General features: G+C 41.9%; 4 protein-coding genes across 5 annotated transcripts; 2 read left to right on the plus strand and 2 right to left on the minus strand.

The window, feature by feature from the left end:
• The first annotated feature begins 432 nt into the window (after positions 1-432).
• LOC117555749 lies at positions 433-7,337 on the plus strand. The gene is made up of 7 exons (XM_034230713.1): positions 433-572; positions 1,603-1,736; positions 1,882-3,149; positions 3,794-4,543; positions 4,722-4,853; positions 5,396-5,477; positions 5,905-7,337. Exons 2-7 carry the CDS (start codon positions 1,634-1,636, stop codon positions 6,627-6,629), a joined length of 3,060 nt encoding a protein of 1,019 aa, XP_034086604.1. The 5' UTR covers positions 433-572; positions 1,603-1,633; the 3' UTR covers positions 6,630-7,337.
• Positions 7,338-7,770: 433 nt separating this feature from the next.
• Positions 7,771-10,201, minus strand: cryba1l1 (crystallin, beta A1, like 1). Its single transcript, XM_034230682.1, has 6 exons — positions 10,131-10,201; positions 9,629-9,711; positions 9,384-9,502; positions 8,850-8,991; positions 8,616-8,758; positions 7,771-8,383 (listed from the first exon to the last, which is right to left on the minus strand). Exons 2-6 carry the CDS (start codon positions 9,701-9,703, stop codon positions 8,236-8,238), a joined length of 627 nt encoding a protein of 208 aa, XP_034086573.1. The 5' UTR covers positions 9,704-9,711; positions 10,131-10,201; the 3' UTR covers positions 7,771-8,235.
• Positions 10,202-11,603: 1,402 nt separating this feature from the next.
• On the plus strand, positions 11,604-13,340 carry crybb1l1 (crystallin, beta B1, like 1). The gene is made up of 6 exons (XM_034230681.1): positions 11,604-11,638; positions 11,864-11,958; positions 12,048-12,166; positions 12,252-12,384; positions 12,481-12,623; positions 12,706-13,340. Exons 2-6 carry the CDS (start codon positions 11,869-11,871, stop codon positions 12,875-12,877), a joined length of 657 nt encoding a protein of 218 aa, XP_034086572.1. The 5' UTR covers positions 11,604-11,638; positions 11,864-11,868; the 3' UTR covers positions 12,878-13,340.
• Positions 13,341-17,265: 3,925 nt separating this feature from the next.
• LOC117555715 (calcium-binding protein 2-like) lies at positions 17,266-26,795 on the minus strand. Of its 2 annotated transcripts, none has more exons than XM_034230679.1 (7): positions 26,712-26,795; positions 25,800-26,060; positions 18,841-18,871; positions 18,614-18,748; positions 18,253-18,362; positions 17,726-17,873; positions 17,266-17,631 (listed from the first exon to the last, which is right to left on the minus strand). In XM_034230679.1, exons 1-7 carry the CDS (start codon positions 26,793-26,795, stop codon positions 17,606-17,608), a joined length of 795 nt encoding a protein of 264 aa, XP_034086570.1. In that variant the 3' UTR covers positions 17,266-17,605. The 2 variants fall into 2 exon arrangements, with proteins under 2 accessions (XP_034086570.1, XP_034086571.1); XM_034230680.1 differs by having other exon boundaries at positions 25,800-26,086; positions 26,712-26,755.
• Positions 26,796-27,739: the final 944 nt, after the last annotated feature.

The raw sequence follows: 27,739 nt of genomic DNA on the forward strand, positions 1-27,739 counted from the left end.
ACTTGCTTATAAGAGACAATAACAACATTTGTTTAAAAAAACAGAGCAGTTAAGTTTCCTAACACAAGAACTACTAACAGTGTGTGCTAATACAAGTGTAGGTAATGTAAGGTGGTTAAAAATAAATTAGTCAAAACAGTACAGCAACAATGGTTACTCTAGAAAAATATAAAACAAGAAGAACATAAAAAAGTACAGTTCCATGAAACTGAACCTGCAGTACTTGAGTCATGTTACTGAAGTACAGCCCCTGCCGTTAAAATAATATTGTCACTGATCACAGAAATGCAAAAATGCTAACGCTTTTATGCGAACATGGAAGGACTAGAAGTGAATCATCTTGTGTTTAATGTTGTGTCTCTGTACTCTCTGACACTTCCGCCCCCTGGTGGCGGAGCGACACACGACAGTGCACTTTGATGACCACGCTGACCCGTATAGACCTCCCCAAAAAAGAAAAAAAAACACTAAACAATATAATGTTTGTTAATCTCACTCTGATACATCGATATTTTAGACGAACATTAGTTAATATTTGACGTCGGAGATAATTTTTAAAGAGCATTGATACGGTAAGTGAATCCGACATGTGTGCACGTTTACATCTTTAGTGCCAGAAAGTAGTGCAAAGTGCTCAGGTTGTTCTCAGAACTTTGGTTAGAGACAATGTAATGTGCATGACATGTTAACTAACAGGTGATCTGCATTGACTAGTTGGCACACAGTTAGCTTAGCTGGCTGCTAGCTGTCAGCCGTGATGCTAACCTGCATGTCTGCAGAACAACCTCTAAAATGCACGACTGTGAAAAATACACATTGTTTGGGGGGAAAAGGAGAATTTTAATTAATGTGTGAAATTCAAGCTGTTAAAGTTATTTTAAAATGCAATGTTGAACTAAATGTGCAAAATCAGTCAACTAGAAAATGCAGAATGCTGAAAATGCGTGTGAATGCTGCAAGCTGCGCAAATGTGTTGCTGAACTTAGTTAGAAATTCAGAAAAAGTTTAATATTGTATTGGTTGAATGGTGTCTGTAGCTGCTTTTGGATACAGAAACCAAGTAAGTGTGTTGCTGAACTTAGTGGAAAAATGCAGAAAAGTGAAATTGTTTTAATCAAAATTGTTAAAGCTCAAATGCAATGACTGTTGGACAACTTGAAAGTGAGTAGGAAAATAGCGATGCAACTTAATATTGAAAATAAAGGTTTAAACATAGACAAAATATAAAAAATATATACCCTCAATGTCCAGAGCTGAGTAATGTAAGCTTCTTGTTTGAAAACAGTAATATTCTAGGCTTTTAATTTGAAAAAACATCCCGCTTCCTGTAAAGATATCTATAGGGCTTTTATTTTGAAGGGGGTGTGTGAGAGGGGGGATGAGTGTGTGTGACGTGTGTCTGTTTTTTATAGAAATTCAGCAAGACAAAAAGAAGAAAATTACAAAGAAATAAAAAACAACTAATATTCTGGATTATCACAGAATTGATAGTCATAATAGATCAGATCATTACAACAACGAGTAATGATCAAAAAGGACTGTCAGTGTAATGTATGTTGTCATAATGAATAAATATGGACTGATGATGTTTGTATTGCTTAGGCTACTATTTTATTCAGACGTAGATAGGGAGATGTGGTGCTACCAGAAGCCGGAGTTTGAAGCCCTCCTCCTCGCCGAGCTGCAGAGACAGCAACAGTGCAGCCAGTTCTGTGACACCCTGCTCAAGACAGAAGGTATAAAAACACTCACAAAAACACTGTTACCTTTATAGTGTCTTCTTTTAATCAGCACATAGAAGGTTTGCAGATAGACCATCTCATATGGTTTTATGTAGTTGTGGAAGCTATTATCATTACTGACACCTGTCCTTTCCTGCAGGTGTTTCAGTGCCGGCTCACAGCTGTGTCCTGTCCGCTCTCAGCCCCCACTTCTCCTCCACTCTGTCCTCCGCGCCACAGCCCCCTGCAGGACAGAGCCGTCTCCTGGAGTTTCGGGCTCTAAGCGCCTGCACCCTGCTCCACATGGTCCGACTGCTGTACTGTGGGGAGATGGCAGGCGAGGGGGAGAAGGAGAAGCAGGAAGCTATCTCTGCTGCGGCCAAGCTTGGCATCCACGGGCTGGTGGAGGTCACAAAAAGACAACTTGAGAGAGGCAGTGTGAAAGGAGACGGGGGGCACACCGAGGCAGGGGTACAGACGGAGCCGCTGATGCCTGAGGAGGATGAAGGGAGAGGGGGCAGGTGGAGGAGAGAGGTGAGGGATGGGAGCACCTTTCTTTGGAAAGACACACTGTCAGATGGTAGAAAAGACTCATGGACTCAAACAGAGGAGATGCAAGAGCAATTGGTTCCCGCTTATCAACCAGCAGCCCCCCTTGAGACCATTGATGTAGCCGCTTTTCAGAGTTTAGGACAGACCACCTCCCATTTTGTTCCACCTCAAATTCCCTACGTTCCCATATCCCTTGTCTACCCACCTAATGAAAACCCAACACAACAACCATCATATGCCCTCATGGACTCCATGCAGGAATCCACCTCAGCAGCTGGGTTCATGTCTATTTTGGCACCTCAGCACACCTTTGTCCCCCAGACTCTTCTTCCTTTTTCCAGCCAAGGGCCCCCCTGGGCTGCTGGGCTTCAGAGCTGGTGGGCCGCCCCCCAGGAGGCAGCCAGAGAAGCAGCAGCTAACGAATGGGAGGACCAGAATCTGGAGCAGTTTGATGACTTCCTAAACCCGGACAAGGAGGAGGGCGTCGGCAGGGGGCGAGCAAGAAGGAGGCGGGGCACAGGAGAGGGAGGTGCCAGGAGAGGGGGGGCAGGAGAGAGGAGAGCCAGGAGATCACGAGCAGGAACAGGAGGGAGGGGGAGAGGAGGGTTGACGCAGATGGTGGATGTGCAGGAGGTGGGGGTGAGCAGGCTGCAGAAGCTATTCCTGCAGAGGGTCTGGGGGGGGACGCCCAGGACGGGACAGGGCGGAGGGGCTGCAGGCAAGAAGCTGTTCCTGAAGCCCAGAGAGCTCCTGAAGTCAACGAAGAAAAGAGGGCCCGGCAAAGTGTGGGGGGTGGGAGACGTGCTGCCATACAAAGGGGAGAGAGGAGGTCAAACGCAGCATGGGAGGAAGAGAACAACGCAGGAGGTTAACCCGGTGAGTACAGACGTAACGCTGTCCTATTCTAACACAATCAAATCATAACATTAATAATAATAATAAAAAATACATTTGATTTGTTAAGCACCTTTCATTACTAAAAGCAATCCCAAAGTGCTACAAGGGGCATAAAATACATACTTATAAACACAAGTTTAATACAAAAAGTTATTTAACATAACAACTTAAATTGAATATGAAAACAAGGACCTGTCAGTTAAGTCAGTCTCCAGTGTCAGTTTGAGAGCATTTTACACCTTGAAATACTATATTTAGATTTGTAATAGAAATTAATCAGGAGGTTCGTTTAAAATCTGTAATGTTTTTTTTTAATAAAAAAATAAAATCCTGATAAATGACCAAGGAATCACATTTTTTTTGGTAAACATAAATAACATAGAAAGTGTGAAAAATAACTACTTTTTTAAATACAGCCCTCCACATCTTTGTCAGTGTCATTGGTTAATCAAGATGTCCCTTGAGTTCTGACCAATCATTTAGCTCGAAGAGGAAAACAACTCAGATATCAAACTTATTGTATACTCACTGTAGAAATCTAAAAGCACTTTATGACACATTTCAAGACCTCGTGCATTAGTACTTTTTATTGTTTTTCAATTGATACATTCTTTTCCCAACAGAACGGTCTTCCCGTTGGGCGGCCGAGGAGAGGGAGGCCCCCGCGTGTTCCCCCTCACGAGGAACAGCCCGAACACATTGAACGTCTGCTGGAGGAAGTGATGAACGACCTCGATATTTTTAAAAACAACGGTGCTCCTCAGCCTCCTCCTCCAACCCGCAGCAGCGACGTGGCCTCCTGTGGAAATACTGTGACACAAAACAAATCAGGCTCCAATGGGTACCCACGGGTTGTTGTTGTCGCGAGAGGAGGGGGCAGCCCCAGCGTAGCAAACCCTGGGACCCCCATTCTGCAGCAGCAGGGGGAGGGGGAGGGGGAGGTGAACGAGACGCTGAACACCTTACTTCAGTCCTTTGAGCACAACATTGACAGCTGCTCCGCCTGTGAAGAGGCTAACACCGCTCAGAGAAAGAATACACCTCCTCCTGCCAGGCAACCGAGTGACGAGGCTGAAACACCTCTGAGGCGTTCACTGTCTTCTGCTCGCAGTGCCGCTCCACCTGAACACACAGAGGGATCAACGGCACCAGACAAAATAAGAAAAAGGAAAAGGAAAAGAATAAAGCCGTATATGCTCTCATTGGACAGAAAGAGGGTGAGGGTGAGGAAGCCGGTGTCATCCAGTGAAACAAAAACCACAAAGATTTTGGACCAGAGAGACGTGAAGCTGCTTCATACGCCTGGGTTGAAACTGGAGAGGAGCGGCCGGCTGTCGGACAAAGTGATGGAGCGCAGCTGCAAGGAAGTCAAGGTGGAAAACTTTGCTAACTCCACTCTGATAATGCTTCTGATGATCTCTGCTGATCTCTGCTGTCACCAGTACAGCACAGTCTGATACATATACATGTGAGGAAGAAACTGGGTTGTTACAGCCACAGAGTGTGAAATCAAATGTATCAACTCTTTTTGTGTGTGAATGTATTTTTCAGAAATCTGCCAAAACAAAGCGCAGTTTATCATCGGTGACACAGCCACGGGACAGCGTCCGGGAAGCAGCTCCGCCGATTGCATGGAGCACAAAGACTTACCCAATCAGGAGCCGCTTAAGAAAGGCAAATATGGTGAGCATTGATATTTTTTCAATCTCCAAATGTGTCTTTTAAACATCTGTTATTGTGGTGCTAATCCTCATGATTTCCATCCTGGTTGATTTGGTGACACCCTGTCTGCTAGCAGTAATATCAAATGTAATTTAATACTCTCAAGATACTGGGGGCGAAACACAGCGCCGTCTGCAAACAGTGAGTGTTAGGAGAAACGTTTATATGTTTACTGCATTTTATTTCAAATGAAAATGTTAACAAAACTCTCTGAGATAATAAAGCCTGCTAACTCTTTCTAACTAATGCCTTCAGGTAAAAACTTTACTATGTCAAATAAATTAGATTTTCATCCAAATACCTTCAAATACATTCCATGGTGAACACGGTGATTTGTACACCTGCTTCACATCAGCCTGTTAGCATTGTCATTGTGTCCTGTTAGCATTTAGCTAAAAGCTTGGCATAAGTACACTACATAAGTAAGTGAGTTGGTAGCATTGCTGTAAACTCTTGTTTGTAAATGTGTCTTTATGATTGAATACGATTCATTTGTTTTTCAGGACAGTGCACCCTTTCTTGTGGAGCCACTTCAAACTAAGCGACCATCATCAGCAGGCCCCGGAAGAGACAGTTTATCTAATGGTAAGAGATCACCATCCAGGGTGATAAAAACATCCACAAACAATTGGAAATGAATACGATGATGCACATTTAAAAGTATATACATATTTTCTACATGTTATATTGTTGTACACATCTAGTTTGAACATACTTATAAATATTAAAGAAATTGTTTGATTTCATCATTTTGATTCATATTTCTCTGAGTCTGGAGAGTAAAACATATAAAGACTCTTTCTGCGGTGCAATACATATTTAGATTTAATTTACATAGAGCTAGTTTCACGCATAATATTTAAATATGGACGTGGTTTCCACTATTGCAACCATTCTGACCTGACTAAGAAAGTATTATTACATCTGTTTGGCGTGGAGTAAGTGTGTGTTTAGACGCTGTCTGTCATGCCTTGCACCGACATGATCTGTGTCTAATTATTATTTTCTACAGAGAGTTCATCACTACCTGTTGAGCCACAGCCTATGGAGCCCTGTGTAATGGATGAACAACTACAGAGAAATCCAGAGACACGTGAAGAAGAAATAACAGTCCAGCATCAGGAAGAGGTAGAGGAAGAAACAAGGAGGGGAGAGAAGAGACACACCGAGCCAGAGGAGACGGGTGAGGAATCCTCTGTGCCTAAGAGGGTCTGCTTTGAGCAGACAGCACAGCCGACCTCTGAAACATGCGCACTGAGCTGTAAATCTGCAGACTGTGTCTCCGGACCAGCACCCAGAGAGAGGAGGGACATAGTCTCTGTAGAGACTGTTCCCATTGCAGGAGAGTGCTTACCAAGACAAGATGAAACAAAGAGGGGTGAAATCAACATCAGAGAAACTGACTGTGAGATGGAGAGCAGTGGGGATGACATGATTGCTGTGGACGGAGAACCTGAAGACTCGGACACTTCACCTCAGACTCATTGTGTCGATGCAAAGCTTTCACTTTCACCCACTTCACTTTCAGCAACGGAGTTCAGTCTGACGTCGACAGGAAGCTGGGAGGATGACGAGGACGTCGATGTGATCGGCGGTTCCAGTCCCGCCCCTGATCCCGTGCTCTTCAGCTGGACAGAGTGCTCAGAGGTTGAGGAAGAGGAAGGAGACGAGGATATTGACGTTGTGGGAGACAATCCAATCTACACTTCATCATCGCTCCTTGCTACTGTGAGGTGAGCTAGTTAACAAGGATCGTCACACTGGGGTGCTTCACAAGCAGCTGTCAGGTTTTTTTCGACTTGTCTTCTCCAGTTCATGTTATTTGATTTCATGGAAAAACATTCCTGAATTGTTTTCATTTAGCTTAAGAGTTGAAGATAAATAACGTCTGATTATAAATGTCTGACAATCACGTGAGAGATTTGTGAGCGACTTGTTGACTATCTGTTTGGATTTAAAGACAAAAAAGCAAACATGTGCATCATAACTCTGAAGGCACTCACATCAGCATCAAAATAGAGGACTGTTCATATGCACTTATTCAGTTCCTGAGTTGAGTTAACCATTGTCAAAAGGTGACTTTTGTATTCTTTCGAGGTATTAAGCAGTTGATTTTATGTATAAAAAAAAGTATTGCTGTTAAGTTCAGTGATTTTATGTTTACTAAGCAGAGATATTCATCATAGTTTGTTTTAACTGCAGAAAGTGAGAAAAACAGCGATATAGAAACAGTTTAGAAAGAGATGCAGTGCAAAAACAATCAAAAAGTGTGTTTTAGGCGAGTGTTTTATTACTTATAATTATGACTATTACTGTTTTAGTTGTACAAATGTTGACAATATTAGCCTTTGTTAGTTGGAAATGTTCCAGGAAACTTCTGTCTTCCTTGTTTTACTGTTAAGTTATGTTTGGTAATGTTCCTTGTGGCACTTTTGAGTCTGGACTGATTTCTACAATAAATGTTCCTCTCTACTTCCTGCAGAGGCTCTTTTCTGTGACTCTACATGCACTTCACTCAAAATTGTTTCACCTTTGGGGTGTGGATTATTTTTTATGTACAAAGAAATGTAAAAGTTATTTTCCCAATTCAAAACATTTTTTAGCACCTTAAATATGGTACACAGGTTTAAATGCAGTTAATCCTATTCGGACTTGAAAAGAATGGTTTCAATTACAACTGAACTCCTGACTTGAAAAAAGAAACTATAAAGTGTGTTTCATCAAAACATAATATGAAACTTATCCAAATACTTTTGAGAATGTATAGACATTTAGATAGTTCTCTACAAACTTAAAAACCTACAGGTGGTGTTACATGCTGCAAAGAGAGTACATTGTATTCATCATATTCACACTTTTATAATAAAACAAGAAGACATGAAGTGAAATGGAGTTTATTAGTAATCAACCTCCTGCACACAACAACACATCTGAGCTGCACTGAGGAGACTGGGTGCTGCCTGTGGGGGCTTTCTCTCATCATGTCTTCATGTTGGAGCTTCACCTCCCCTCTGTTCAAGCTCGCTGAGGATTCACTCTACTCATCGCCCAGCTCAGGTAAGGAGTACAGCGCAGGTGTGTGTTTGTGTGTGAGTGCGTAGGAACCTCTAAACCAAGTAAAAAGACCCTATGAGTGTCAGCGTGTGTGTATGTGGAGCATGTGTTTCCCTGTGCTTTAACAGTGTGATATTGTCTCTTATCACACTGGCAGCATTTGTAAATCAGTAGTGTTGGGGGGCGGCTGTTGCATCTCAAGTCAAGAGGAAGGAAAGGATTGAAGAGGGGGATAAAGAAAGAGGAAGGGGTTTAGAGGGGTCGAGGGGTGTCTGTCTCAGTCTGCCTCTTAGTGCTGGATGCGCCTGATGGACTGGATCTGGGGGGTCTGACAGTGGGACCCCCAGTTCTTCCAGTGCTGGTAGTCTCCGCTGTGCCTCTCACACTCCATGATGTACTGCTGGCCCCTGTATCCAGGGTGCTGGTAGCACACAAAGCTGCAGGAGAAACAAACAACAGTTAGTGGGAGTGGTGACAAATGGGGGGATTTAGGACACACTTGGAGATTTAGCTTGTGTGTTTAATACATAAACTATGTGTAGGTTTATTTGTGAATATATTTTGGTAGCCGGATTTGAAATGGATATTCAAGTGTAAATATCCTTGGAAGTGGAGGAGCATTTCGAGTATGTCCTGATAAAATGCATCCCATCAATCAGGTTCACTTACGCGCCGCACTGCACGTGCATGGAGCCAACCTCGGGCATCATCCAACCCATGGCCTGCAGAGAGGGGTAGTCGTCACAGATCTCAGAACTGCGGCCCATGAAGTTCTCCTTCTCAAAGATGAGCATGCGACTGCTCTGGTGGGACTGCGGGGGGGGGGGGAGAAAAAGTTTGACTTTGGAATCCCCAGGTAAAGGTTGAATGTCACCTGAACACTAAGAGACAGGATGTACTCACAGCGCAGAAGATGGGGCGCAGAGACATCAGACGCTCCACGTGGTAGGAGAGGGAGCCGCTGTAAGCATCCCAGTGGGGGTACTCTCCCCTCTCCAGGATAAACTGCTGGCCCTGGAAGTCGTGGTGCTCAAAACCCACCCAGCTTATCGAGAGAGAGAGAGAGATGTTATCATCACTTCACTGTATGGCCATCTGAAGAGCCATCTAATTTAGATCCTGGTGTAATTAAATTCTGACTATGTCCCAGGGTTGCTCTATTAAATCATGCAGCTCAAAAGCATTTTATTTCCAAAATAGCCTTTCTTTCATTCAGAACACAACAATTCAGTCCCTTTGCATAGTCAACAACATCATTTTCTTGGTGCTTAAAGCATCCACATGACTCCTCTTTATCTCCTCTTGTTGTTTGTAATGATTAATCAATAGAAAACAAATGGGGATAACAGTTTTACTTGAGTATATGTCATTAACATGTTGTACTGTCAGAATACTATGTCTAATTTGTTTACAGTGTAACATGTTTGAGACACTTACGCTCCGCTCTCCACCCTGATGGAGCGGATGTTGTCCAGTCCACAATCCTGGACGTTGCAGCACTCAGAGGTGAACTCCAGGCACTTGCCCTGGAAATGCTCCTGCTCGAAAACAGTCACCTGAAAGAGACAGAGGATAAGAGGCATCAAGTTACAAGAAGTATGTTGGCAATACAGTTGTATAAAGGGTATCCTCCTTTAGCTTTCAGCATCAAGCAGAATTTTTGCTCAAATGTGAGTGTTTACCTTGAAGAAAGGAGCCATGCCCATGCCAGAGTTGACCAGGGGCTGCATCATTGGGGATCTTGTAGTTCTGTACATCTTTACTCCTGAGATGTAAATAAGAAAAAAGACTTTTTTAAAAGCATAAATGATTTAACAATGAGATATTCCACACTGTTTCTGCACAATTTGTTGTAGTGTTACATTCTCACTTCTAAAGGCACACCACAAATCTCTGTATAACATTCAAGCGGTACAACTCCCCAAAAAAATCTGAATTTAAACATCTGGAGGCCAGCAATGGTTAATATACCTTCTGTCTTTCTATCTTTTTTAAATTTAGAAAAAAATCTGAAACTTAATTCAGATTAAAATGAAGGTGTTGTACAGGTGATTCAGCAAGTGCTTTTGTTTTTTTCAGTGTCTGCGTGAAGCACCTGGGGTTCACCTGTCTGTCTGTCTGTCTGTCTGTCTGTCTGTCTGTCTGTCTGACTCTGAGCTGTATGATAGCAGAAAGCATCCTTACCTAGATTGGCACTTTATTGGAAGAGCTTGAAAGTGATACGCCTACGGCTTGCCTCGCGTAGAGCTTTGCGGGAACCTGGCGCCTCAGTTTTATACCGACGGTCGGGGAGCGCGCCTGCTGTTGCGCGTTCACGGCTCTGGTTAGACCTGGCCGTGATGCGCGCCCCCGGGTCGGCTGCGTGTCCGCTGCATGCTGTTGTCCTGCTCCAAGGCCAGCTCAGCACATCCCATAGTGCTGCTGGGGCTGCGGAACAAAGGCGCTCCGGTATGTTCGGACCCCGGTCAGCAGTCCAGCCCGTGCCCCGGCACAATGGGCCTGGGTGGGGTGGAGAATGTGGGGATTAACGGCGGAGTAGAGAGGCAGTGATACACAGAAGAAGATAACTGGTGTGTCTTTATATGAGAATAGAAAGGCTAGATATCTATAAAGTTAATTTCAGTGCTATTTGTTCAAACAATAACGTCTAATTTACAACAAACGATTTAGTGCGTGTACCTTCATGGGTGCAGGTGTAGGCTACACCTGTTTGCACACATATCTGAGATCTGGTTATGTCAATGATGTAAAAAGTGGAGAACAACGTGCTGTGATGACAAAGATGGACTTTTATTAATCCCTCGTGGGGAAATTGTTTCTCTGCATTTGACCCATCCTAGTGTTAGGAGCAGTGTGCTGCCATTTTGAACGGCGCCCGGCGCCCGGTGCCCGGTGCCTTGCTCAGGGACACCTCGGTAGCTCTTGGTCTTGCCGGGACTTGAACTGGTGACCTTCCAGTTGCCAAGCCAAGTCCCTATCGACTTCGCCACCACCGCCCCAAAAACCTGTTGTTTCAAAGTTTCCCTGCAGTCACATTTATCCCATTCTAAATTAAAACAAACGTGCCAAGATTTAGAGTATTATGGTTTCAAACCTCTGTGTGGGGGTGTTCCAGGTGAGAGGTTTAATAACTGTAATAACCCAACAAAAAATTGGGACTATTTTATTCAGATATAATGTAACACACAAGTTAATCACTGGTATTATCTGGAAACATTCAAAAACATTCATGAAAAAGCTTTTAATTTGCAGATTCATTTAGCCACAGTTAAACATTCATGTCATTGTATTCATGTGTCATACTGCTTTATAAATTGAATAAGCAGATTGGTATGTAGACTAGAGAATATATGACATATAAATTAATGCTGCTTATTTGATTTAGGGGGCATGATTTACCTCTAAAAGTTGATTTCAGAAACATCAACTTGTATCAGATTTGTTCTGTTAGTAACTGGTCCTCAGTCTGAGCTACATCTCCTGTCAGTCAGCCTCTGCCTCCGCCCGCCCCCTCTGACCGCCCCTCTCTGATGATGTGGGGTTTCTTTTGTCTCGTGTCTCTGACCTCAGCAGGTTTGTTTCTCTACCCATAATCCCTCTCCTGTGGGCGCCAGCATATATAAAGGAGGTGCGCACTTCGAGCCGCACACACTTCGAGTGAGGCTTCTCATAGGAATCACACACACACACAGGTAAGGTACAAACACATACTGTATACCAACAGGTGTGTTGAGATACAAATCAGAAGGAAAAGGCATAGATTAAATTAAATGATCCAGTTTATTTTAAATACCTTTTTTAAAATGTTACATTTATAGTCTTTCCTCTATCTCGAAACACTTTCACTGGTGCAAACAGGATTGATTTGTCATATCAAAGTTTCCACTCTTATGATTTTTTTCTCTCTTTCCACCCAGCAATCATGTCCAGTGATAAGTCCAAGAATTCTTCCCAGACCGACGGAAAGGCTGCTCAGAGCAAGAAGTCTGAGATGGGAATGATGTCCTACAAGGTGGGTATCTCTTGCACGGGATATCAGGATATATTCAGGTTATCATATCACAGATAACTGACTCATCTGTGTTTATCTGTCCCTTCTAGATGTACGTGTTCGACCAGGAGAACTTCCAGGGTCGCATGATCGAGATCAGCAACGAGTGCATGAATGTGTGTGAGATGGGCATGGACCGTGTGCGCTCTGTGCGCGTTGAGTGCGGACCGTAAGTCTCAAAGAAGATTTTTTTTTAGTAATTATATGCAGTCATCTTGCAGCATGGATGCTTCATAATATTGTCTCCTCTGTAGCTTCGTGGGCTTCGAGCAGATGAACTTCTGTGGTGAGATGTACATCCTGGAGAAGGGAGAGTACCCCCGTTGGGACTCCTGGAGCAACTGCCAGAAGAACGACTACCTGCTGTCCTTCAGGCCCGTCAAAATGGTACAAAAAACATGCTTGATTTCTTACTCACAAGTTTCTCTTTTGCTTTCGACTGCCAGCTAAACTAGTGTTTCTCCCTGTTTTCCTCTACTCCAGGACGCTGAGAAGCACAAGATCTGCCTGTACGAGGTTGGAGAGTTCAAGGGCCGCAAGATGGAGATCATGGATGATGACGTTCCCAGCCTGTTCTCCTACGGCTTCACCGACAGAGTTGGCAGCATCATTGTCAGCTGTGGAACGTGAGTGGTTGAAGCTATCACTGATAGAAAGAAAATGTACCTACAGTATCCGGGGCTGACATATTTCCTCTGTTTTCTCCAGCTGGGTGGGATACCAGTTCCCCGGATACCGTGGCAGCCAGTACCTACTGGAGAAGGGAGACTTCAGGCACTTCAACGAGTTCGGTGCCCGCCATCCTCAGTTCCAGTCCGTGAGGCGTATCCGTGACATGCAGTGGCACCAGCAGGGCTGCTACACCATGGCCAGCAAGTGAGGCTCAGGGAAGGAGAAAGAGAAAGAGCGGAGGAAGAGGGAAAGGGGGAGAGATGTCTGAGGCCTTACCTCAGTACCTTAAACAGTCGATGTGATAATGCAGTGAGGGGAAGGGTGAGGATCTAGATCTGTCCCAGTGGAAGATGGACCACCCTCCATCCCTCTCTGTCTACTCTTCTCTTTCTCCCCTATGGGCTGAGCTTTGCTTTCCCCCATTTTCTCCCTTTTTTTAGTCCCTCACTTCATTCCCCCTCCACAGTCCTCTTAGAAGCCAGAGAGGGAACAAGACTCCCCTTGCTGTTTTACCAACTTGATTCTCGGTTCAGGGTATGATGCATCACGGGAAACTGACTCCCTAGAGCCCCCTGCCCCCGTCTTCTTGCCCCTGTGCATTGCACACCCTCTCTGCTGTACAGAATCCTGGCCAAGTTTTCAATAAAAAGGAAAATCTTGATTTAAAAAAATGTTGTTGTTGTTACTTATTACTAAAAGATCCCCTTAACGAATTGTAAATGACATTCAGAAATATGTCAGATGAATCCTTTCTAAGTTATCACATTTCATGAAAAGTTTCATATTTGTCTTAAGAATTATTGTTATGCTTAATCGGGTTTGGAGAACAGAAAAAAAACATGTTGGTGTTGAAACTCCTGGATTGTGTAACTCATGGCTTTATAATATCAACAGGACACACCTACAACTCAGAATGCAGTAATTGAGTAAATGCTCCAAATGGCTTTTATGTGAAAGTCAGTGTCAAGAAAATAAGATAGTGGTTCATGTGCTGATTGTATGCAGGAAGTCTGAAGTGGCTACGGGTTTATCACAAAATGTGTCCAGATTCATCCAAAATATAATTTATAGAAAGAGAAAATAAACATTTAGGTGTGTTCTTTATGCAAACCAGACCATTTAATGATGTACTAGTGAAACCAGTAGGAGGCAGTAATGTAACTTAAATCATTCCAACTCTCAGAAAACCCCAAATTAAAGGTAGGGTAATTCACTTCAGAAACACTTGTTGTTATATTCCATGGAATGCTCTTAACATCCCGATAGCAATGAATAAATTAAATGCTTTGACAATAAATATATACAAATATTTAATCTGTGAAAGCCGTAGCACTGTAAAAAGCTAGACCAATTATCTGCCCCGGCCCGTGGCAGATAATTGGATGGCCTACCTGCCTGTCAGCCTTGGAGGGGCTCTGTAAGGAAGTCTGAAGGAAGGGGCAGATTTTTTCGGTTGTGTACTTTCAAATTCTAGCGCACTCGAGCTGGTTTCTCCATTTTTGCAGTCTATGATTCTTACCTATGATTCTTACTTACCCTAGCTACCTTTTAGTAGAAGAAGAGGAGACTCAAGTCAAACACACCCGCAATGATGGTGACCAGGTGCATACTAAATGCTAATAATGTAATGGTCTTGGTGGATCCTCCAGTGGTGGCATTTGTAAAGTTTATGAGACCATTCAGCTGTTTGTGACTTTTAATCCCTACATAACCTCAGTAATCGTATAATGTTTACTCACGTTGAGTACAGTGGGACAGACAGAATAACAGAAGTCTGGAGCAGATTGGAGGACAGTGGACAAGGCTCACAGAAAAACCGTCCAGATAGGTGAGTACAAACAACACACTGGTGCAGGTGGTTTTATAGGATGTGTTAACTTAGTGTGACCATGCAGCCCAACAGGTGTATAACTTACACTTTGCAGATCTCTTTATCTTTATGTGTTGCTACACCTGCAGTGGATGTTGTATTGTTTAAAATATGTCTGCTTTTGTGTTGTTTAACTGTTGATTTTGTAAGAAGTGTCAGGTTATTTTATTAATGTAGCCTTATATTGCTTGTTATTAGCAGTTATTTTGTGTTTTTCATTTAAATGTGATTGTGTTGTCCTCTTTTCTGGTTAATTCAAGCGAGGTTGTTGGCACAATGAGATCTGCATGCTATGAGATATTAAAGGTGCACATTCGGCTTAATTCTTTCCTACACTTTATGTTGACCTCAGCACATGCAGTGCAATTTCTTGTTGAATACCCTTTTAAACAATGCCCCCCCTTGCCGAGTCACCATTAATTTAAACCTTTTACGTAATTGACACTGTACACGCAGTCCATGTTTAAAGCTCCATATTAATAGACTGGTTATTTCATGATGTGATTGTATGCCACATCCTTCATGTTTACCTTGTCAAAATCATTTGCCATAAACTTCATGTACATTCCTTTATTTTAAAAATGATTTTTCCATTTTACCAAACACTTTTTTTTTACACTTAAAGCTCAAACATTGATATATAAAAAAACAGCTAAAAAACACAGAGTCATAAATGTTGTCTGATGCGGCTTTCACACCAGCGCTTTTCCCTTTCTAGCTCCGAGCTAGAGCTTTTCTGGTTCAGCTCCGGTTTCCCTTTTCTGCTCCCGCTCTGTTCACACCGCCCAGCACCCGACTGGTGCTGCCGCTGCTGCGTCATGACGTCATCGTTTACATCGCTGATTTGCTCCCCAACGGCGTTACGGCGCTCACAACAACAACTGCGTCGGGTCGATGATCGTGTTGCTTTTAATCACACGAAGCCAGATTAAATTGAATAACGACTTCTCCAACCTTATACTTGGCTCCAGAGTGCCGTGGTTCATTGTTTATTAATGTGTTTCTGCAGCATTTACCGACCGCTGCAGTGTTGGCTGCTCTTCCACGGGAGTTTATTATCCTCCGTTAGCTCCCGGTTAGCTCACACTGCTGCGGCCGCTCTAAAGTATTCACTGTCCGACTCACACAAGCAGCTGATACATATCCCCAGTTCCCCTTAGCCTAAGTGAATGTGTGTCAGTCTGAATTGACGCTGTTTGCTATCACAACGCTGTTATGAAAGTTTCTCTGGTATAAAATGGGTGATGTTAGCATAGCAACCGAAGCTAAACTGACTACTTGCTATTGCTATCCTATTGTGGCATAATCCGTTTTCTACAGGCACATTTTACCGGCGTATTTTAATTATGATTCTATTTGTGATAGTCGGACACGACAACCTGTGCAGCCCATGTATTGATTCCATCCGATAGCTGCTATAATACAAAACAACACGTTTTCTCTCTCCACAATGATCAATAACAGTGAACGGATGGTCAAAGTAAGGTACAAATAAACAGAATCACACGAAGCCTGGTTAGTGTTGCCTGACTTTATAAAGTGTGTTTATAAGCACTACTGCTTGGAGGCAGGCATGACAGTCGACCCATGTTCAGGGGAGGAGGGTTTAGTTTCCTGCACGCCTCGACGTAAGAGAGACGTAAGCGACGCCACCTCTTAGCTCCAAAGCTCTTGCCTCGAGACCAGTGGTTCCCAAACGGTGTGCCGTGAGGCAAGTCCGGGTGTGCCGTGGGATTTTGTGCAACCATACGTTATTATTGCAATATACAACTACACAAAAATAATTATTTTTTAATTTACTATCAGTACTTTGTAGGTTTATATGTACGTAATCTGCGCGACTTGCGCGTCCACATGTCCACGTGCAGTGCTGCATAAACATGGCTGAGTCAGCGATAACTCTCGAGGGGTGAAGGTATGCCCATTACTTTGAGTTCGTCCGAAGAATAGACAGGAATGTGACGGTGAGGTGCAAACTGTGTCCAGGCCAGAAGCTGTTATCCACTGCTGTAAACACCACGTCAAACCTCAACAAGCACCTGCAAAGAACACATGCTAAGGTGAAGCTACCGCACACGCTATTTGTTGTTTGTTTACATCACGTAGTCTGTTCTTCTTCTCTGTCTTCCGGTTGTTGCCTGTTTTGAATGACAAATACACACTACCGCTGCCTGCTGGTAAGGAAAGTTATTGCCACTCACGCATGCGCAGTTCGTACGTGCTCGGCGAGTAAAGTAACGAGTTACTTTATGTAGATAGTAACGAAGTAGTGTAATATATTACTTTTTTTTAAGTAATACATTTATAATTTATAATTTATAATTTGTAGTTCAGGACCATGGACAATGCAGCTTCCTTGCATTGACAGTTCTCTGTGCTGAATTTCTGCTGAGTTTCCTTTGCCTCATTTTTTATTTTGTGACCTGTCTGGTTTAAATGTGTGTTGCTGCTTTGATGAAGCCTAATTTGATAAAATTTCAAATTAATTTCTGAAATATTTCGTAATATAGTGGTCTTTGTCACATTTTATTTGGCATTAGTAAATAATTATGCACATTTACAGATATTTTACATGATATGAATGATAACACGTGTTATAAGGGCTATTTTGCACAATAGGTGTGCCTTGAGATTTTTACTTGTCCTTTGGTGTGCCTTGGGCACAAAAAGTTTGGGAACCACTGCTCTAGACCGACAATTTTTTGGAGCTGGAAGTGAACCAGATTCCGGAGCTAAGAGCCGGCGCCGCTCCGGTGTGAACAGGAAAAACCGGCGCTTTTCAGGCTCCAGCTCCGAGCCGGAGCTGAAAAAGCGCTGGTGTGAAAGGGGCATCAAAGCGCTTGATATGTTTTACGCTATTAAAGTGCTTTATCTTTGTATTGCACCTAGTGTTCAGAAGTGGATAGTCATATGATTTCTACTCTGGATACTATTCGTGCAGTCAAAGCCTTTTTGTATTCTTATTTGTTTAATACAAAAATACAATTTTGTGTGTGCAGTCTTACAAGCAGATGCAGCAGTTGCACAATGTCTGGCTGTACATTGTGTGACATGTGGGCATTCTGCTCAGCGGGACATCATTCGCACAAATTCTGAAAGAATAAGAGAAAGGGGTGAGTGGGATAAAGATTAGGATTAATGTAGTTGCCAAAAATATCCCACAAATGCAAAAAGAAAGTATTTTACCCTCAAAGTCCACCAGGCCGTCTCCGTTGAGGTCGGCGTCACGGAGGATCTCGTTGATCTCTCTGTTTGTCACTTGTTCTCCCATCAGCTTCTTCATAGCTTCACGGAGCTCATTCAAACTGATCTGACCGTCACCATTAGAGTCAAACTGGACACAGAGAGATAGATGCTAAGGATGACTCCTGAATATCTTCAATTTATAGTATCAAACTGAATAGATTGGGAAATACACTAGTTTGCTTTAGTTGCCTGCAACTATGCCCACTATACCCGCTTTGGGGGGAAGCTACAGTATATGAACAATTTATCAAGATAACTTTTTCAAAGAACATAAACTGTATTTTGTTATACCCCTGTCAAAAGCCAGAACAATATCTCCCAACCTGTTCCAATATAAAGGTTGTCCAGAAGACGTTTTGGCTTATCATAGGCACAGGTAGTAACCCCACCAATAATAGCTTTATCTCATCACTTTTTGCAGTTGAATGTCTGTAGATTAACAACTTTAAGTAACAGTATATCTTGACCTCTTTGAATGCATCACGTAGTTCCTTGATTCCGATCATGTCTGCTGTCTCTGCCAGCATCTTGGGTCCCATCAGCTCCACAAAGTCCTCGAAGTCCACCTTACCTCCACCTGCAACACACAGGCGCCACATCATCCTCTGCTATCTATTCTGACCATCGACTCTCATAGTCATGTGTCTCTAATAAATTACAACAGTATAGAGCATGAGAAATGATTGGTAATCAATTGCATTAACATCCCCCCAACACGTTATCATTAATTGATTAGGGAATTAAACAAGAATTGGATCGATGAGAGATATGAATAATGGATCAGTATTAATTCAATCTTATTAATTCCCTTTTCATAGTACTACTCACAAATCTGCTGACTCAGTTCGATGAGCTCCATCTCTGTAGGCATGTATCCCATCGTCCTCATACACTCCCCCAGGTCATTGTGACTGATGTAGCCTTTTTTGTTCCTATCAAACTCCACAAAGGCCTCGCGCAGTTCTGATAAAAAAAAAAGAAAGAAAGATAGAACATGTTTATTATATAATGTAGAGCAGAAACACACTGAGGTTTGCTGCAGAGAAATCACTCACCGTCAATCTCCTCTGGTCTCAGCTCTCTGTCCTGCAGGAGGAAGAAAGACGTTAGCGTCTCACCTCATTCTGTTCATGAAGAAAGTACTTTATACATTTATTTGGCATAATAAACAAATATAAACACAGGCGGATTCAAACACCCAGACAACCACTTGAGAGGAAAGATACACAAACAGCTGAAAATGAAAGAAATGATTCATGGAATTTGAAATGTGATAAACTGTCCATTTGCTATAAATCTAAGCCCATGAATTATAGTCAGGATTTTATACCTCAACGTAATTTACAAATGTAATCATTTATGTTATGTGCTTTAGTTGCTCAGTAATTGAATTGCATTGAATATACAAAACCAGTGCATATCCAAATGAAAAACAAACTCTTAATCTATATGGATTAGGCACTATTATATATATGACAACAATTCATGATTGTTTTTGAAAGTTGACCGGAAAACAAACATCTGGAGATCATGAGATGTAGGAGGTTAAATTGTACCTTTGACACATTTCCACTGTTAGGACTTGTATAAGTAGACATATAGATCCTCTCTTGCACATAGCACTCAAGCTCACAAAAGCCCTGTGTATATATAGAGAACATAAGGCTTAGGGCTTTGGATGAAAAACAATATGGGGCATATACAACTATGACTTAATTTCCCTTGCTTTGGATTCCTTCTGCCTCATTTCTTAGTGCAACACATTACATGTATCAATATGAGTATGGTCTTCACAATGGGACACCAACAAAAACTTTAGTAAAAATCCATATTCATACAAAAAGAAAAGATAGGAGAAATCCCATAATACTAAAGTTGTTGCACTCCTCCTTTTATCTTGGGGTTTGTTTTTCCAGTTGCTTTCTCTCTATGCTAGATGGAAAAACAGAGTTTATCATTTGGACAGTTATTTTGGAAACGTAGCAGCAAGGTTTAGTGTAAATGAGTTCCCCTACTGTAGACTTAACATCTAATAATTGTTTCCGTTGCTGTGACAATACTACCAACGTTTGCAAAGTGTGCAAAAATATCAGTTAGTTTGTACTAATTCAATTTCAAACAGTAAAAGGTTAAATGTCCTTTTAGTCCAACCTAGATGAATCCATAATTTGAATCAAGGTAATGGTCCATTTATTTTGGCCATAATGACGAAGTATCTCCTTAGTGCATGCATAAATGTCTGGTTGTCTGCCAGAAGCCATAAATCATAATCATAAATGTACTTTTTACCCAGTTTTAAGACATTATCTTTATGATACATCAGATATATACCATATATAACCATATTCTAACCGCATGTTTGTTTGACTATTTGAAGTTTAAAGAGAAACAAGTTGCCTTTGTGTCCACTTAATAGCATCAGAGAAACACACATTTTCAACATGAAAGCACTTTATTTAGTGTTTTTACTGGTTATATTTCCCTGGTCTCTTTGTTTTGGATTAGAGGACACCTTTGCAAACTATTCAGCCGATTCAAAACTTAGATCGATAAAGAAATCCTAATCGAGAGAAGCTGACTCAAATGATGACTTTAGTGGTGAAGACTCCCACGATCCCACTACTTTATGTACCACCAACCGTCTTTTGTTTGATTGAGAGGCCCTGGTCGGAAATTATATATTGTGCATTAGACATATATTTATTTAGGAAAATCAAATGAATTGTTGTCACTCTGCAAAACTGGGTCTTTAGGGGGTAAGAACAGTACAGGAGCCACCTCAAGGTTCTTTATCATTTCAGTTTATGTTGTGCCTTGTATTACAAATTAGAACAAGCAAATTGCCATGCGGTCAACCAGAAGTGTTAAGGGGCAGATGCACACTTTGTGTGGTTTGAAATGCAGCCTTCACCCCCTCTTCATCCTTTGCTTCATTACATTTGAGAGTAAGCTGCACACAGCCGGTCAATACGTTTCCATGGAAGTGAACGATCGACCCTCTAAATTGGCAGGCCCGTCTGACCCACAGCAGTGATGGGATGACACAGCAGGGTTAACCACGATGAGAGGATGGAAATGAACCAACACGAGCGGAAAGAAGTGGCACGGGGGGGGGGGATTCTGTGAGGACAACAGTGTGCACACGTTGCTTTGTTACATACGAATGTCTGTGAAAAGCCCTGTTTAAGGAAGATGCAGGCCGGCCCCACGATGTTGTGCGATCTGTTGCAGAAGGGATCTTTGTACGGATTATCCTCCACATCCTCATCCTCCTCTTCCTCCAAGCCCACTCCCCCAACTTTACCCATGAGGGGCCCATCCATTCCCCCCTTTGGAGGCACACAAGCTGTTATTCAACCTTAAAAACACTTTCACATACAACATAATCATTTCAAGGAGAAAGACCCACTGTTGTCACGCACAGTAAATCTAGATTACATAAACTGCTTATTATCTAAAGAAAATCCTCTCACATCCGTGGCTATTCTTGCTGTGAAAAGCTGTTCCGATCTCCACATCTGCTTTATCTGTTTGTCCTGCTGACACTTTCTGAGATAGATCTGCCGTCTGGTCTAATGAGTGACATCTTGTCTCAGTACTGCAGCATTAAGAACTTAATCAGTGTTTATATTGGCTGTACATTTACCTTTACCTAATGGATATCTTTTTAAGCATTTTTCTCGCAACCTCCATCACATGTTAAGCAGTGCAGCAATTTCAACAAATATTTTTCACTGTTTGAAAAATGTGGTCTTTTGACCTATACTTTGTTTTGCTTTTCCCCCAAATAACAAGAATGAACTTAGTTCCTCAGAGTTGTTGAGAGGTTTTTAGTCAATCTCATAACTTAATTTACAAAGGTGCTTAATAGTAAAAGCATAAATTAGTAAGAGACAAAGTGCTCTTACCTTTTTCATTTTGTCTTCCCGTTTGGTGCAGTTTCCCATTACCCAACCTGGATCAAATGTTCCCTCCTCTCTCACTTCTCACTGATTTGATGAGTTTATTTCTTCTTTCTCTGCTCTCCTCTCTTTGGACTCCTCAGAGATCCAGCTCTTGTTTGACCTCTGGTGAACACTTCTCTGGGTTTCCCATGTTGGTTATGAATCTGATACCACAGTGATGAAGAAATAACCCATCTCTAAACAATCTGAAGTGAACCGATGTCACCAAAGAAAAGAAAAACCGAACCCAGCGTCACTGAGCTCTCTACTGACAGAGGCTCACTCGTGTTACTCCGCGCAGCATCTCTTCCCGCTGATCAGTGCTTTAATCTCCTCTCACTGTCTTTATTTTTCAGTTGCCCCCCTCCCCTCTCTCACTTGCTCTCTCGCCAGCTTTCAAATTACTTCATCTACAGTGTGAGGAGTTTCAGGGGGAGAATTAAGAGGAAGTAAATGGAGAGGGATTATTTCGTTCCATTTGAGATTAAAGAAGATAATGAGGTGATGAAAAGAGAAAAGGGAACAGATACAGCAAAGAGACAGAACATGAGAAACTGAAAAAAGAGTATGGGGTTGAGTAAAAGCTACCGAAGCTGAAGCTGGACTTCTTCATTGATTGAAAGAAGTTTTTTAACCTTTTTAAGTGAAAGCAAAAACATATTATCAAGATTTCTTAAATAGAATTGAATAAATCAGATAAAATACATATCATATTCAATATCAATGCCACAAGATGTTTATGGCTATATACAGTATATTTAAAAACTAGAAAATAGGGGATTTATTATCTTTGTTATTTTTGATTAATTGAGCATACTTAAAATGTAATGTCAAAGTTTAAAAAAGGTATTTTTTAAATTCCTAAACAGCTGTGATCTTTAAGTGTTTTCCATGAAGAATTAGAACTTCAAATCACGCTCAACTTTTAAACCCAAAGCGCTGTAAAGCCTCAGCGTATGACAGCTTATGGGTGGCAGTGTCTCTCACATTTGGCAGAATGCAGCTGCTGAAAGTCAAAGTGTTTTTAGCTCTTCCTGATCTCTTACATGCACTCCCAAATCGAGTCGTGCCAAGTTGTGGAAAATAAGAACAGCTACATTAAAATCACACGTTGAGGTCATTGCATGGGCTAAGTGGTCAGAGGAGCTCGAAAAGCATCTGTCTGAAAATCATTATTGTTGATGATATGAAAGTGTTTTCATAAAAAACACTTTTCAATACTATATCAAGTTTTAGATGGCTAAACCAATTCAGTACTTTTGCGCCCAACTACTCAGTTGTACAAATACATGTACATTTTACAGTTTTGGTGATGTTAATGTAAAAAGCCTTGCACTCTCTCACGTGTTTTCAACATACTCTCTGAAGGAGATTTTAGTCAAGCACACACATTATTTAAAAATTGATATTTTTCGTCACAGATGAAAGGATGTGTGGTCTGAATGGATTTAAATGGATTTGTCAATAAATGTTTTGGGATTAAGAGTCTTTAGAATGAAACATAATAGCTGCATCTATTTCTGTTTGCTAAATATTTAGTTTAAATCATCAGCTGTCACCACTAGAGATCCCTTTAGGACAGTCAGGTCTCTAAGCTGACTTTTATCTGACAGCTGCTGCAGTGAAAAGTCAGTAATAATACCAACTCTTTTTTTAACATAACCTCGCAGTGAATGCAGCTTAAGAGTAATGACTACTACTGTTAATAAAAACCTTTCCCGGAAAAGGTTCTTAAGTGGAAACGGATCGTTTGGATTGAAAAAACTATAATTGTGAATTATATGGTTGGAAAACAGGGGTATTTTTCAAATAATCTGATCCTTATGTTAGAGATCAAAAGGACAATTCTCAGAGCCTGTTGCATTCTGTGTCTTGTGCTTGCGTACAAGCCGCAGAGTATTAATGTCTAATATAAAAGTGTTTATATGAATTTCGACTGTGACTTTAGAAGTGTATAAGGGCTAAACAATATGGACTAGTGCAATATGCAAACCCCAGGAGGCGCAATACATTTGAGAATGGACAATTTATGTGTCTAAATAATGTTCAGAATTGAGTGTTTTTGGGCTGCAGAGATGTCACGGCCTGCAAATCATACTTTACTGACTTTTCAGATTTTCTTGCAAAAGATTATTAATATTGACAACATTATTATTTTTAATATACTTTTCAATGAAAATAAAAATAATGATGCAAAATTGATCACCCCGCTCCAAAATTCTAACTTCTAAAGCCATTTCCACTTCAGTCAGTATAAGTGCAATTACATTATTTTTTACAAATCGTTCAGCCGTAATTATTTAAATTATTAACCAGTCTTTTACTGTGAGTTTTAGTCCAACTACAAACTAAAGTACTTCATTAACCATCAATCTATCTGATCATATCCTTGAAAGAACAGCTATTTATGACTGACTGTATTTATGAGTTCAATTAGTTCATCTAACTACACAAAACAACTTTAATCAACCAAAGTAAATGTGTCTCTCAGTGAGTTACTTCTTGATTTAACAAACTGACACGGCTTGCTCAATAACCTGAGACTCCACCAATGCCATTAAGCCTGATTCATTACTATTCTCACTAACTGATGGTTCCAGTTAATCACGCATTGAGATACACACAAGCTTATTTGCTTATTTATGTTACCTGGTTTGTCTTTTGCGACACACACATTTCTTCCACAAACCATGACGTGTGTGTCTGGGATATGCAGTACTCAGGTCATTTGACTCTGTCCTTTCTTCTGTGTGTGTGTGTGTGTGTGTGTGTGTGTGTGTGTGTGTGTGTGTGTGTGTGTGTGTGTGTGTGTGTGTGTGTGTGTGTGTGTGTGTGTGTGTGTGTGTGTGTGTGTGTGTGTGTGTGTGTGTGTGTGTGGTGTGTGTGTGTGTGTGTGTGTGTGTGTGTGTGTGTGTGTGTGTGTGTGTGTGTGTGTGTGTGTGTGTGTGTGTGTGTGTGTGTGTGTGTGTGTGTGTGTGTGTGTGTGTGTGTGTGTGTGTGTGTGTGTGTGTGTGTGTGTGTGTGTGTGTGTGGTGTGTGTGTGTGTGCTGTGTGTGTGTGTGTGTGTGTGTGTGGTGTGTGTGTGTGTGTGTGTGTGTGTGTGTGTGTGTGTGTGTGTGTGTGTGTGTGTGTGTGTGTGTGTGTGTGTGTGTGTGTGTGTGTGTGTGTGTGGGGTCGGTCTGAAGGCCTGCAGGTCTCGTCATGCAGGGTTCAGAGTGAGGGGCCCAGAGACACTGAGACGAGGAGAATATAAATTGCTTCTTCTCTTCAGACGTTGCCAACTGTCTCCTCTCTCCCACTCACTCAGCTTGTCTCTCTAGTTTTGGCTCACTTGCATCACCACTGACATCACGTTTTATTCCTTCTTTTTATATCGATTTCCTGTTTCTAAACTCAGCCAGACTCATCATCATCCACTTCAGAGTTTGCTGACATGATCAGGTGGATTCATGGAGTGACTCAGAAGCTTAGATCAGACACAGAGAGCAAGATGAGGCTTTTAACTTGGGTTTAATCCCTTCTTGATTTTATTTTAATACACACACATACAAACCCACCACTTTCTCACACCATGATCCTACATTTCTGAACGTGGGGTGACAGATGCTATTACGGCGTGGCCTTTCCTGCAGTGTCGTGTGTCGCTGCTTACAATGTGAGTGAAGGGATGTGATACTGAGATAGGGTGTTCATCAGATCTCTGGCTGACTATGGCCGTATCTGTTACGGATCACTCTTTCATAATGTTTCCCAAAGCAAAACGAGTTTAAATCCCATGCACACGCCATGTCCATCCTTAGCTTTAGCCCTCTGGCTTTTCTGACCCCCTCCATTTCGGGATTTAGAGTTAAACGAGAAGGCAAATAGTTAATGTTGGTGTCACAGCTTTTTGCTCTTTTGCCATGTCAGATCAAAGAGGTCAGCGGTGTGACTTAAGTCTGCTATTTACAAAAACGGAACCACAGCTAGGGTATACATTTGAATTGATGCTTTACATGAAACACACACATGCTCACAAACAGGTGAACTGATGAGTCACACACACACTGACGGCAGGCGATGGCTCCTACCTGCCCGAACACAGAGTCCACGATGGGCAGCAGGTCCACAGGCTCCCCCTCCTCCTCTCTCTCCCCCCCCCGGCCCTGTGGCCCCTCCATCAGCTCGTCCAGCTCCTCGTCTTGCGTCTCGCTGTCCTCAGCAGCCGCCGCGGTGGGGAAGCTAGTTTTCTGGTGGCGAGGAGGTGGAGCCGTCTGAATGTCTCCAGCCGCACCTGCCGCGCTTGATCGCCTCTTCTGCTTCTCCATTTTCTTCTTGATGGAGGCCTGCACCTGAGGGGAGAGCATACATCTGTGTCCTAACTCACAAACGTCATGTTTACATCATTACTGATGCACTCGCATTTACATATTTGTAGTGTGCATAGATGCAAAATATAGTGAGATATAGAAGTTCCAATCTCTTGATACAAACACTTAATTTGTCCTATTGTCTTTTATTGGAAAGCACTTTGCTTTAGAAATTAAATATATAAATAAACGTTGCTTTAATAACCTAGGAAATTGCACAAAAAACAACAACGCTGCACTGTTTTTCTATCAGGTTCAAACCAACATGCGTACTTTTCAATAAATGCTCTTTGAAATAATTAAATTACATTTTATAGGGTCAGACACGGGAGAATTTTCTCCAACAAAAATAGAGCTTTGTGTTTTGGACTAGAAAACAGTTATTTATCAGTTACATCAATTACACTTCAATATGTTTAAGTTACCATATGTTGGAGATTGAGTTTAGAAGGAAGACTATCATAAATGCATGCAAGATTTAGTAAAAGTATATGTATTGTGATGCAGATTTGTACACAGAAAAGCATCACTTCATTTGTTTATAACATTGCACTTGTAAATTTACAAGTGCAATCTTATAAACATACACTAAAACACACTATTATACACTTCCTAACACCCATATTAACGCACCTGTTTTGCACTCCTCTCGTGCGGCACGCTCATTCCTGCACCGCCTCCTCCGGCGGACGACGACTCACGAATGATCATGAACATCTCGGTGTCACAGGCTCACACACACACACACTCTCTCTCTCTCTACCTCGCTCACCCTCCCCCTCCCTCACACACTCTCTTGCCTCTACCCTGCTCTTCTTTCTTCTGCTCTTGCTTTTGTTTTTTGGTGTTTATCAAATCAAGTTTTATTTATATAGCACATTTATAAACGATTTTTGGTCGAGCCAAAGTGCTGTACATATAATAATAATAATAATAAGTTTATGTACTATAATTCCAAAAAAGGTCTTGTTAATAGATTTTGTAAAATCAAATTATTTTTTTTAAAATCCTGCCCTCTTGATAAAAGTGGAAGTATTTTCTTGGTTCCAGGTAATAAAACAAAAACGAGAATAATTGAAGTGATTTAAGGAAAAATAAATGGTATATGCATCTATGTTCTCCTCTCTGTCCTAGTACTTCCTCCAGCAGTTTTCCTCAGTGCTTCACCACGCTCTTGTGCGTTCAGGTGAGGACGGTTTTTATCTTCAGCTGATGTCTTGGCTTTGGGATTGAGTTCCTGCCCCTCTGCCCCCCCTCACTATCTCCTGGTCCTTAGGGTGACACTCTATACCTCCTGAACTTTACCTCCCTCACGTTATCTACCTGTAATACATCGACCTCTCAGTCTCCTTATCTTTCTGCCCTTCATCACAGGTAAACACTCCCCTTGTTGCCAGGCACTCTTGTCAAAGCCACCCTTCCTGTCATTAGTCGGTATAAAGTTCCTTCATGGAATCTAGCTCTCATTCAGAATCTTGGGTTTTTCTGTCATGTTTTTTCTGTTTTCTTTCCTTCCTCCTTTACTCTCTTTGTTTGTTTCCTTCCATCCTTGCCTGCTTCTTTCTTCACCTCCAACAGTAATCCTCGTTGCTCTACATGCTTTCTCCTCTTCCCTATCTCTCTCAATCTGTCTGCCCTCAATCCCTTGTCATATTTGGAGC

The sequence above is a fragment of the Gymnodraco acuticeps genome, unplaced genomic scaffold, assembly GCF_902827175.1.
Source record: "Gymnodraco acuticeps unplaced genomic scaffold, fGymAcu1.1, whole genome shotgun sequence".
Classification (NCBI taxonomy): domain Eukaryota; kingdom Metazoa; phylum Chordata; class Actinopteri; order Perciformes; family Bathydraconidae; genus Gymnodraco; species Gymnodraco acuticeps.